This window comes from Mesoplodon mirus (genome assembly GCF_964341445.2).
Source record: "Mesoplodon mirus genome assembly, chromosome: 7".
Classification (NCBI taxonomy): Eukaryota; Metazoa; Chordata; class Mammalia; order Artiodactyla; family Ziphiidae; genus Mesoplodon; species Mesoplodon mirus.
In genome coordinates, this window is record NC_138983.1 from 34,709,202 (window position 1) to 34,721,846 (window position 12,645).

Here is a 12,645-nt window from a genome sequence, read left to right on the forward strand (position 1 = left end):
ATCTATAAGGGTGATCTAGATATGATCAAACTCTACTCCAATCTCCACTGTACCTCTCAATCACAGTCTATTTCTCCAATTAGAGAACTTGAAGCAACTCATCTGCTATCTTAACTCAAATTAGTCAGTGTTTTAAGACAAATATAAAGGTTGTGAGATAGGAAATGATTGATTATATCCAGAAACCCTAGATCAGCACCTGCTCCACACTGATTCAGAGTCTACCCTGCATTTGTATCAAGAAAAGACAAAGTCAGTTCTGTTGGAAAAGTTGGGTAAAACATTAGGGTGTAACTGCTCTGAAAGGTGTCAATTTGTGAACATAGACTTGATTCTTTAAATTTTTGAACTAGCATAAGACACCACCTTTCCTAAGAAATTTTTATTGACTTCTTCAAGAATATGAGAAGTCTGCAGGACAAGTATCCAGTAAAAGGACTTTAAGAAAAAAGAAGAGAGCTGTTCCAAACTCATTAGACAGCAGCAACTCCAGTAAATAGGTGCTTAACTTTATAATGCTAAAAATAGGTCTTTTTTAGAAATAACTGAATTAAGGAAAACATTACATATTGATCATACTATGCATATAACAACTGAATTTTCCTTTATGTGCATGTAGGAAAGTCAGAGAAAGGGACAGTCACCATAACATCAACTGTCATAATGCATTTCTAAATACTAGTAAAATCAATTTAGCTTAACTTGATTTGTAATACATTTTTTGATTTATGCAAATTCCCTGCATATATCCAAACACATATGCCTACATCTTAAGGATCTAAAATCCTTAAGAACAATATCAATTTCTGTGATGCTTAACAACTACAATCTTTTCTCAAAATTATACTCCCATGTGATTCATGTAGTGTTATTAAACAAATACGAATTGAAGATAAAGGTCATTTTCAAATGATTAAAGAAACACAAAATAAATAAACAATCTGAGAACATCTATGTTAGTATATTCATTTCAAAATTAAACTAACAACAGTCTTCAATAGTCCTTCAACAATCATGAAATCTGTAGAGTGTGCCTCATCTATCTGAATGATGGGTAGTTGCTATAATCTGGGACTGTTAATTTAATTACATGCTGTTTATTCAAAGTAACAAGTTTTTCTCCAAGACTTATTTGTATAATCATTTGATGTTCAAATATGTCCTAAGGACATAGTTAATTAACAAATGGACAATAGCTAGTTCATGAACAAAAATAACAAAACAGAAAGCCTAAAATAAAAATTAAATGTGTATATTTAATGTATAGCAGGGGACAATGTCCAGAGAAATGCTTTAGAGGCAAGATTCTCTTGATTCAGGTTTCTTTGTTGTCTTTTCTGAATGTTGGTCATAAAACTCCATAGTGTCAACTATTATCAATAGAAAACATACTTGGACTACAAAGATATGTAAGTAGTCAATAAATATCACAGGATGATTTTCTCATGAATCAGACTGGTATGCTACCACATAAACAAATCCCAACCATCATGACAATTTATTTAACTCAACTAGTTAACTTATAAAATAGTTTTTATATTCTAAAATATAAATTTTAGTTAGTCTAAAAATTTGCTATTGCAAATTTGCTATTGCTGCTTTAATTTTATGCTGAGGAATCTAAAGCGCTATTATTGTTACTGATTAAGCAAGTATATAGTACTTGAAAATTACAGTATTATGCCTTCATATTTGGCAAGAATGTGAATATTGGTCTATGAACCAGTGAAATAATTTTCTTCTCTATCAAATAATTTTTATCCTCCAAAAAACCTGAATGTAAAGTGAGCGTTCTTTAAAAAATTCCACCTTTCAATTGACATTTTATATGTAGGACCAGAAATACCTGAATTTAGAATATCATTACTACTTTTTTTGAAAGGCAAAGAAGGAAAAAAAGTTACATTTTAGTCAAGTATTGCTAGAAAGAAATAGGAAATCTTTCCACAAGTAAGGTCCACACTACAATGGCAAAGTCTAGTTAAAAGCTTTAATTTAGTATGTGAATTTCCACCTCACCAAAAAATTCAGATACTTTATCTAGAGACCAGATCAACTTTGAAACTACCTTCAAGATATCTCTAACCTTCAAGTAGATAAGAATGGAGAATTGAAATAGAGCTGTATAATACAAATTTGCAAATATTTCTGAGGCAACAAAATGACCAGTAAGAATTTTAAAATTTACTTTAATGACTCCATTTCTAAAATACGTGAATACTAAATGTATCTATTATGTGTAGTAAAAATATCTTGTCACATAGCCATACATTTTTTCTCTCTTCCTTATTATCACCATTCTAGTACATAACATATTTTCTTACCTCTGAATGTTTTACCACTTTAAATAACCTCAAGATATTGGTCTACTTTCCAAGTTACCATGAGGATATTTACTTGAAATCTATCATCTACCTACTTTTATGAATTCAAGTTAACAGAAAGTGACATTTTACTATATTTTGAGATTCTTTTTTTTTTTTATTTTGAGATTCTTTTAAGATTTCTTTTCTGAGAAAATTTCACAAGCCATCAGTTGCTTCTGTGTTACCAATAACTGGCATTAAGAACATTAGCCTTTTTATTCTTTAAAAGAAAGATTATTCATTTATATAAACTGTTTTCTCCTTGTTTATACATATTGATGATTTCAAACTGGGTCTCAAGAGATGGATTTCTTGGAAACTTAGACTTTTGGAACTGGAATGGACATTAGAGATCATCTACTCCAAACCCTTCATTTTATGGTTGAGGACACTGAGCCCAGAAAAGATAGCTGAGTGACTTTGGGCAAGTTTACCAAGTGAGAGAGCCAGAATCAGAAGCCAGGTCTCCTGACACCAGTTAGGAGCCAGGCCTCCTGACTTTTAGTCCAAGGATATTTCCATTACACATACACTGACTCTCTATTCTTTGAGGCTGTCTTGGGCTGCTCACACTGCTCAAGCTACTTTGTAAATGATCACATTCACCAAATAAAATGCTTTTGATGACAAGTCATGGGACTTTGGAACACACCTGTGTAATCAGGCTATACTCATAATCATGATTTCCCCCTGCCTGGAACATCTCAGGGACTCCTCGTCGAGCATGCAATAAATTATAAGCTCCTCAACATGGTCTTCAAAGCAGTATACGCTCTAGCCCCAACAAATATCATGAAAGTCTCCCCCTCTTGATCTACACTGTTGACACTAGCCTTTGTTCAGTTCTTCTAAGGCGCCAAACTCCTTCCTATCCCACACATGCCATTCTTTCCACACAGCCTTTTCTCCCACACTTTGTCTAGCTATTAATTATTCTTCAGATATCAGTTTTAAATATAAGACACCTTAAAAAGGATTTCCCCAAGCCCTCTGATCATTTGCCCCATTCCCACCTCCTTGTTTTTACATTCTTATTGCAACCTATATCTTTTAGTGTTTATACCAAGTCCAATTAATGATTTATTCAGTCACTTATTTATATTAATTTCTTGTTCAATCTACTCCAAGCTCTATAAGAACAGGCACTCTGTCTATTCTTAGTCACCACTCTACCCTCTAGCACTTAGCAGACTGTGCTGAAACACAATAAACACAATAGCTAGTATATTTACTATAGCTAGTTGATTACTATGTGCCAGACCTTGTTCTAAAGCTGACGATCTTACTTGACTCTCCAACAATCCCATGAGGTTGGTACTAGTATTATATGTATTTCACAGATGATGAAACCCAGGCACAGTGCATTCAGATACTTGCCCAGTATCACAGAGCTAGTAAGTGATGGAACTGAGATTTGAATTCAAGCATTCTGATTCCAGAGTCCATTTTATTCAAATAATTATTATGCTGATGTACACCCAAATATTTGTTGAATAAATGAATGAACTTACTCACCAAATCAAATTAATCATATCACTGAACTATATAAATGGAATAACACCACCACATATAGAGTTTATAATATGTCAGGCACTAAGTAGTATACACATTTTAATTATTTAATCTCACAGCAACCCTACCATCATTACCACTTCATAGATGAGGAAACTAAAGAACAGAGAGATTAAATAACTTGCTCAAGATCATATTGCTAGTTAAGTGGCACATCTGGTGTTCAAACACAGGCAGTTTATTCCAAGTCTGTGCCTTAACTTCTATACTGCCATGCTGTGACAGCCCATATCTGAAAACAGCTCAAAGTTAATAAAATATTAATATAACAATAATTAGTGAACATACAAAAGAGGGAGGAAACCCAACTGTTTAGGCTAAATTGACATCCTCTGTATAATGGAGATAAATAAAAATGTTCTTCCCTTGTATAAATGAAAGGTAGCCCTTCCTTCTGGTGGATATCACTCCATAGCACAGTGAAGGGTCTTTCTGGGGAGTGATGGATGTGAAGGATGCCTTCTGCATTTCTTCTCTTACCCTTTAACTGGGCTCCCTTGCAAAGGGCATCACCTGAGTTTCCATATGCGGTAGCCCTGGTTAGACTACATAGAATTGTCAAAAGCATGTGCACACAGTAAGGAAAAAGAAAAGATCTAACTCTAGGGTAAAGGCTTAAAAAATGCAAAAGCAATGTAAAAATCCAGAGCCATGGTGAGCAAAAAGAAAAATCTTGCTAAAATGTGCTAAAACCTTGTCAAACCTTGCTAAAATTACAGATGCACTATGCTCTTCACTAAACTCTTCAGTTTCATCATCTAGAAAGTGACGATAACAACACTTACCTTGAAGGAATCCTTTCAATGATAAAATAATATTGGTGAAATCCTTTCTGTAAATGATAAAGCACCATGCAATTCTATGTTTACTCAATATTCAAATCTTATAAACTCTATAAGGATCCTTTTTTCAGGTCTTAAAACAATTTTGTTCTCTGTGAAAAATTACTAGTGAAAAGGCATTGCTTTATATGATGATCTTTTGAATGTATGATTCCACTTTGCACATGGTTGAAATTGTATACTCTGAATATGCCAGCACAACAGAAACAAAAAAAGAGGCAGCCTTAGCATGAGGTAGCATTTTTCTCTAAGATCGTCCTTTTGGAAGAATACTTAAAAACAAAAGTGTAATGAAAAGAAAAATTTTAGTTCAAGGTTGGATGACTCCTGTCAGCTCATTTGGACAAAGGATAGATGTTATTGTTCCAGAGTCTGGGTATTCAGCAGTTTTAGAAGGTGTGCTATAAAAGTAGGGCAAAGAAATCTAGCTTTAGAAGCCAGATTTCACAGACTGTGGCCCGTGTGCAGTGTCAAAAGAATAGGCCAAACTGGTCAGTTGCATGAAAGAAAAGTAAAAATAAATCGATCAGCAAGGGTGTAGATGGAAGTGAGCAATTTGACCACACAGTTACAATGCATGATATTGGAATTACTAAGCACAGTTAATGTGAGAGACATTGGGAAATTCATTTAAATTCTCTATATACTTCAGGTCTCCCAGATGCAAAATGCAAATAATGAAAGTCTTTCTTTCTAAAGTGGTGTCATATGCTTAGGAGAAGGACACTACATGAGCAGGGAGAATAAACCTGTTATCTTTGATGACAAAATGAGATCTTATAACCTTACCTAACAGATTGGTTAACCACAAGGCCAGATCTTCTTTCATCGGTAGCAAATTAGCTTCATGTCTGCTGGCCAGCCACTGGCTATACTGATGCATATCAGAGAGGCCAGGTCCACTGCGTACCTTTGGGTTCAGAGCAGTGCACATTATTTATCCACTTGTAATACCTGTTTTGGAAACAAAAGAGCAATTGCTTTTTATACAATCTTCTCTTGTTAAAATCTCACTGCCAATGACACAGTAAGGAATATGATCTGTGGAAGTTTGGATGACAAGTCAGGTTATTAATTATTAAACCCCCATGAAACACTGTTTGCTTTACTTGTACTGGCCCTGTCACTTTTGACCAACTACTTGGTAGGAAGCAGCAGCTGTCAAAGGTCAAACAGAAAAATCAAACAGTAAGCTCTCTGCTTGTGTAAAACATCATATTTGGAAAAATGACAGTTTCTAAGGAAAGAAATTCTACTTATTCAAAAACAATAAAAAGTGGTTGATTAAAATTTTGGTATCCAAATTGTAAACTCCCATTGTTTGGGTTAATTTTTGAAGCCATCGATTTCCACAGAATTTTAGGACTGAATACTAGAAGTGACAGTATTTGCAAAATTTCTTATAAACATATGACCACTACTCTTAAAACTATTACCTATGAGATTAAGCATAGCCCTTGGTTCTTTGCAGATGGCCAAGTAATCATGTACTTACACTTTAGAGAATTGGGTGGGACATGGGGGAGTGTGTCCTTCTAGAGTCCCTACCACTCTTCTCTTATTTTATAGTTAATGAAAACAAAACCAAAGAGGAAGGGTGACTCAACCAAGATCATATAGCTAGATCATGGCAGAGTCAGGCTTGAACTTGGGTCTTTACTCTAAGACCATTACTGTTTTCAGAATGACACATTTTACAAAATAGTGTCATCAGGAAACCACGTTATAACCCAGAAATTACACTGTAATTCTAATAAATATCGTCACAGGTTTTCTTTTGTCATACTTTGTACCTTCTCATTTCGTATGTTTTGCATACTAGGGTTTGTTTGTATTCATGTTTAGCAAAGACGTAATTACATTACATATCTTATATCTACACAGTAAGGGATGATTTCACTAACCTATGAGTAACACAGTCTTCTATGTGGGTTGCAGAAAAGATGTATGAATATATATATACTTGGCCTTAAATGTAGTACTATTGTATGCATTATTTATAGGACCTAAGACTATAGATGTAATATTGGAGCAGGAAGGTAATAAACTCATAAGTTTATGTGTAGAACTCCATTCTGTATGCAAATAGTGACTATAAAATAACCAAATGCATTATGACTGAATGAAATGAAAATGAAAATGTTTGCAAATGACAGAAAGTAAGATTTATATGATATAATGGGGTTTTCAGCTATATTTATTACTAATGGTAGTTTAAGTTTACCAGTATAAGTTGTATATACCCTTGTCAGTTTTATCATTTGAAAAGTTACATAACATTCTTTTCCAATTAATCTCAAACTCTAATTCTCTTAGCCTAGGTTAATTTTTGTCTTTTAAAGACAGCTTTTAAACAAAATAAGACATTGGTGTTCAGAAAACTGTAAAATGTGACAGTCTCACAAACATTTTGCTGTAGCATTAGAAAAGACTGCTGGGAGCATGATTAAACACCTAAAAAGTGTCATAAATCTATAATTTAAAAGCACAGACAATTTAATTTCCAGAGAAATTATGCTTTGAAGTAATTTTTGCAGAAAAAAATTACTGTAAGTTTTCTTTGAAAACACCTTCTATAAATCTCTGTATATCTAGTCATCTAAAGTAATAACTAGTGAAAATGTGAAATATTTTAATATACCTTGTCATATGCTACTAAATTGTCATTACAGGGATCAGAAGATCACAATTGTCTATTTTTTTTTTGCAGTTAATCATGACATTATTCATATAAAGTCCTAAAGATTATCCAAACCCTGTGACTAAACCAGAAGGCTAAAACATTTTTTGCCCCAGTTCTTTAAAAAATAGGTCCAACCCCAGGAAAACAAAACATTTCCCAGTAGTTGGTTAGGATTCCTACAGGCTAGCTAGCCTCAGAAACAAACATTTAAGTAATAATACATTTAAGCACATGATTCATACATTTAAATAACTAATTGAAATCTTAAAAGGGTTACCTCTAAAATGCCTTTCTTCTCAAGACACAATATCTCCCGCTACTTTCCTGAAAGTGAGATGTGGTAGTTCAGTAACTTTACCTACATCCTATTATGTTCTCTGCAACTTCCATTTAAGCATCAGAGTCCTATTTTGCTTTGTAAAAGCAAGAAGACACCTCAGATTCGTAAGCTTATTGTCCAGCAAAGAATTCATCAAGGGATAGTTTACAGTAAGCCTAATGGCATGTAACAGTTTCAGTGAGCCAGAGGGACACAATCTGTCCCCTCAATGCTTCTAAACAGTGAAGTTTTTATTTTCCTTGACAGTGGCACATTTATTTCTCATGTAGTCTGTCCTGTATTTTGCCAGAAATGTAATTTAAACTATCTCCTAATATTTACAGATGATCATTAAGTTAAAACAATAACTAAGCAATGTTTGTTACACTGCTTTGTATATAGTCAAAATTATATGTAAAGTGAAAAAAAAGAAAGAACAGAGTTATATTTTCCCAGGAGGCAAAGGTAGGAGAAAGAAGGCTTAGTGGGTAATTAGCATCCGATAGAAGTTAAACAATGAAACATATGCCAAATATGTAGACACCTAAAGTCACTGTCATAGATAGGGACTCTTCTGTTTAAGGGACTCTTCTATTTAAGTTCCTTTTGAAAAAAATTAGGATTTTGATCCAAATTCTTCTGATCCTTTTTTCACATTTTAAATCACCATCAAACTTGGCATGACTCTATGGTTTAGCTGAAAGTCATTACATGGTGGTCTTGGATTTAAATATAGCTGAGATATGAATAGAAAAGATGAAAATGGACCCAGCTAGCAGGATCAAAATTTGGAGTGTGAATTACCCCATGTTGAAGCAGTTTCCTAGTGAAATGATTAAATTGTGATGAACAAAGTTCAGATAAATTTATATTACCCAGATAAAAAGATCACTACAGGATTATAAACCTTTTATAATTTTCGACAAATGTTTAATCCATCTGAATGAGTTGAACTAGGCCACAAAGAACAAATTACAAGAAAAAGGTCATTTCTGATCTTTTGAATTCATTCAAACATTTTCGAAAACAACCAGAGATACCAAGGGGTAGCTTTTAAGACAGGAAATGAAATGATACACTGACTTGAAGAAAAAAAATAGGTTTTGGAGAAAGAAAAACTTCTTTTTTTTGTATAACATATCTAAATACTGAAAGATGTTACTATTAAAATTCATATAACCTAAATATTTAAAAAGCTTGATAAGTAACTTCAGTAATTACTAAGCAAAGCCAATCGCTTTGAAAAAACGAGTAAGGATTCAAATGCTTCTATGCCTTCTTCAGACTATGGCTTCTCCAAGCTTTATGGGTCTATCCAAAAATGGATAACTCAACCCTCAGGATTTGGAATTCAGAAAAATAAAACTTAAAGGGAAAAACATGCAGAAACTTAATACAGAATTCTTCAAAGAATGTGTGTGTGTGTATTTTTTTCTTTCTTTCCATAGAAGTGATTCTGGAATAACCATTATGAATATGATGAGACTTGAACCAGCCCAGGGGAAGAAGAAAAAATTAATGACTCCATAAGTAAAATATCACATGTTTAAAGATTCTGTTTAGTCTGTTGTTCCAGAATCCCAGTTGAAGACATAGTTTTGACTCTGAGGAAAAAGTATTCTTTTTCACCACCTAGAGGTGTGCTTCAATTATGACCAAGATGGTTTCTGGTTTATCTCTAGTCTTTGTTGCCATATTATAAAAAAAGTATCACAATATTCCATGGAAAATAAATTAGAAAGACAGAAAAATAAGAATAAATGATAAACATTATATCACTACTGTCTGATATGACATTCTGCTCAGAAGCATGATTAATAGAATATTAGAGCTGGAATCAGAAGTCCTGGGGTCAAATACTGGCTCTACTAACTGGCTATTTAGTAGTTGTTCTATCCTAGTTATATGACTCTTTTTCTTTGTACTTGAGTTCTCCAGTATGTATAATGGAGGTTAACACCTCACATATACGTGTGAAGATGAAATATTTGTGTCAGTATTTGGCATATATCTTACATTCAAAAAACACTAGCTAAATTGAAATCATCACCATAGGAAATATGCAAAAATAAAGCTTCCACTGACTTATTTTAAAAAGAAAAGAAATTCTGTAACAAAAATAGGAATATTTTGTAGAACTCTAGATAACTAAGAAAAGACAAAGGGCAGGGGGAGAAATGAAAACAGATAAAGAATTGATGAAATAAAACCATAAATAATGGAAAATCCCAAGTTTTCTTCATATTGAGAGGGATGAAACTCCCAGGATGATGAGTGAAATGCTGAACTCCAAGATGGGTAGTTTACATGTTTTTAAAAACAAATTTTGGTAACATATTATACTTCATTTTGGCATCAAAGACTCATAAGCTATTAAGAAAGGGGAATGCCATGCCTCTCAAAATAAATGTGAAAGGATGTCACCACACCCTTCCCCCCCCTACAAAGACACCTAACTGTGGCCATTTAAAACAGAGTGCTAATGAACCCACAGTCAAGGGTCCCTTCACTAAAGGCCACCTTTGTTCTGATTTAGAACATCGACCTCCCCTCTGTCTAGTCAGTTTTGTGTGTTATGGGTGTGAAACAACTAAGAAAACAAAGTTTATAGGCCAATAACACTGTCTTTTACAATTAAAAAAATAAAAACACCTTAAGACAAACACCCTTCCATAATCTGGAAGGAGAAAATGTTATCATTCAAGCTAGACTCAAAGAATTAACAACCAAGGAGAGCTCTAGATGGCTCTTTCACCATTCTGAGTTCTTTATGCCTATGTGATTCACTTTGGCTGGCCAATAATATATCTACAAAGCTATATATTCTCAACCAATGTCATGAATGTAAAATCTTAACCTAAGAATCTGAACAGAAAATAAAAGTCCAAAATGTAATCAGAAAGGTAATTCTAGATCTTGTAAATGGACCTTCGCTTCTGGCTAAGGGGAGCAACTTGTCAGAAATTAAAAAGCGCTCAGTGTAAAGGCAAAATGATACTCGTTACTAGTTTTTCTAATTATATAATAAAATCTTTAAACTCAAATGGACCTTAGAAGATTTACCAGCCAAATTTCTGGTTATTAATAAGGGACTGGAAGCCTAAGATGTTTTGGCCAAAGTAACAAGTCTAGTTAGTCAGTCATTAAAAGTACCCTACTCAGCCTTCCTGGTGCCCAAACTCAAGGAATGCTAACTCTCTTCCAGGAATCTCTTTCTTATCTTGCAGCCCCATGATGATTTGTCTTGAACCAAATGATGGTATACCTACAATAATAATTCCTTCTCAAATCATGACCAAAGAATTAAGATTGAGTGGGAACTAATTTCTTATATTTTCTTGGCATTAGAGATTTTTTAGTTTTTTTTTTTTTAATTATACTAAACTATTCTTCCAAACAATTTAGCTCAGGTTTCTGGACCCCTACCAGATTAGTTTCAAACTTAATTTGAATAGAAAATCATCTGAAAGTCATTAATTGATTAGGCTATTTGAGGACTTACATCAAAATTTAACCTAAGTTGATTAAGTAAATCTTAATTCATAAGAAGATGTTGCTGTGTGTGTGTCCACGTGTGTATTGTTTGCAATAAAAAGATTTCTGTTTTACATAACTATAGTGTAGTTGAGAGCTAGCAGAGTTCTACATTCTGTTGAATATATATGTACTCTCATGTAAGGGGAGAGCATTAGCAAAAACTCAGCTGATTTGACTCTGAAAACATTTAGGACAGAAGCATTACACAAGCGTCTTACTCTTTTTGCCAAGAGATATTTTCTACCTTTACTCTAATTCTTTTCTTTAGTCAGAAAACACTGAGTGGAAAATCTTGATAGTCATCCAGGAGAAATTAAAAGAAACAGTGGGATCTCTGTGCCACCATATCAAAACCACAAAGATACCAAAATTACCTTAACATCAGCTCCAGTTTTAACAACTCCCTCTGCAAACAAATTGTTAGAGCCTCATTATTTGGTTTCAACCAAGGTAACTTTGGCCTTCCAAAGGCTCCCGAAGTCTATAAATATAAAGCAGGCTTGCAGGCTTGAAGCAAAATTCTAAAATTATGCATAACATACTTAGGATTAATATAAGACCTGACATTCTTCCATACCTGCAAGTTTAACTAAAATTTCTTACCAAGATAACTAGGACACTCAGTGGCAATCACAATACCTTTTGCACCAGATGAAATAAATTTCGCCTTGTGAGTTTATTTCCCAGCGAAGCACAGTCCACATCACAAAAGTATGGTGTGTAACACTAAAATGAAGAACTAAGCCCCAAGTTCAGTAGCACACAGGCTGAAATGCAAGCTACCTTTCCTTTTCAGAGCCCACTCAGGGAACCGTGTACTACAGCTGCAAGGTGCATTGCAAAGGCTGCCTGTCCCATGCCTCAGATATCTGTCCCTTACCTTGTCTTAGGCACTGAGAACCAGGATGCCCATGCTGGAGAGGACTGCCACAGTCACCACCTCCTCCTCCACAGTTAGGGGGGAGCATTCCTCGAGAAGGAACTCATTGATCAATTTCAAAGACAGGCTGGGCAAACCAGATCCAGCTGGAGTTAATCAGTGTCCACACTGCTAAGATGTTGGGGAGGAAAACCAGTGAGCCCGAGGCCTCCTCAGCCTTGTCTCTGTGAATCTCAGGGGATAGGTGAGGAGAAAAGGTGGATTTCCTCTGCCTGGCTGGCACCTCCGACCTGTCTGAGCCTTTATTTAACACTAGGAGGCCTAATGGGTGTTCCTGTGCACATGCAGATCTTATTTCCTGGGCATAAGATCTCCCATAGTTGATCTAGCTTTGTAGGAGAGGGTGCTTGGGGAGAGGGAGGAGTTTACAAGAGAGACAGTAAAGT

At 34.5% G+C, this 12,645-nt stretch overlaps 1 protein-coding gene across 4 annotated transcripts in view; it reads right to left on the reverse strand.

Annotated features, from left to right (window-relative positions):
• The window catches only part of GAS2 (growth arrest specific 2), a 124,756-nt gene that overhangs the window by 110,870 nt on the left and 1,241 nt on the right, over positions 1 to 12,645 (reverse strand). For 3 of the 4 annotated variants that reach the window (XM_082626452.1, XM_082626451.1, XM_082626453.1), the window contains exon 2: positions 5,570 to 5,734. In XM_082626452.1, the coding sequence (XP_082482578.1) occupies positions 5,570 to 5,714 (145 nt within the window). In that variant the 5' untranslated portion in view covers positions 5,715 to 5,734. The remainder of the gene's footprint in view (positions 1 to 5,569; positions 5,735 to 12,645) is intronic. The other variant, XM_082626454.1, reaches the window with a different exon arrangement.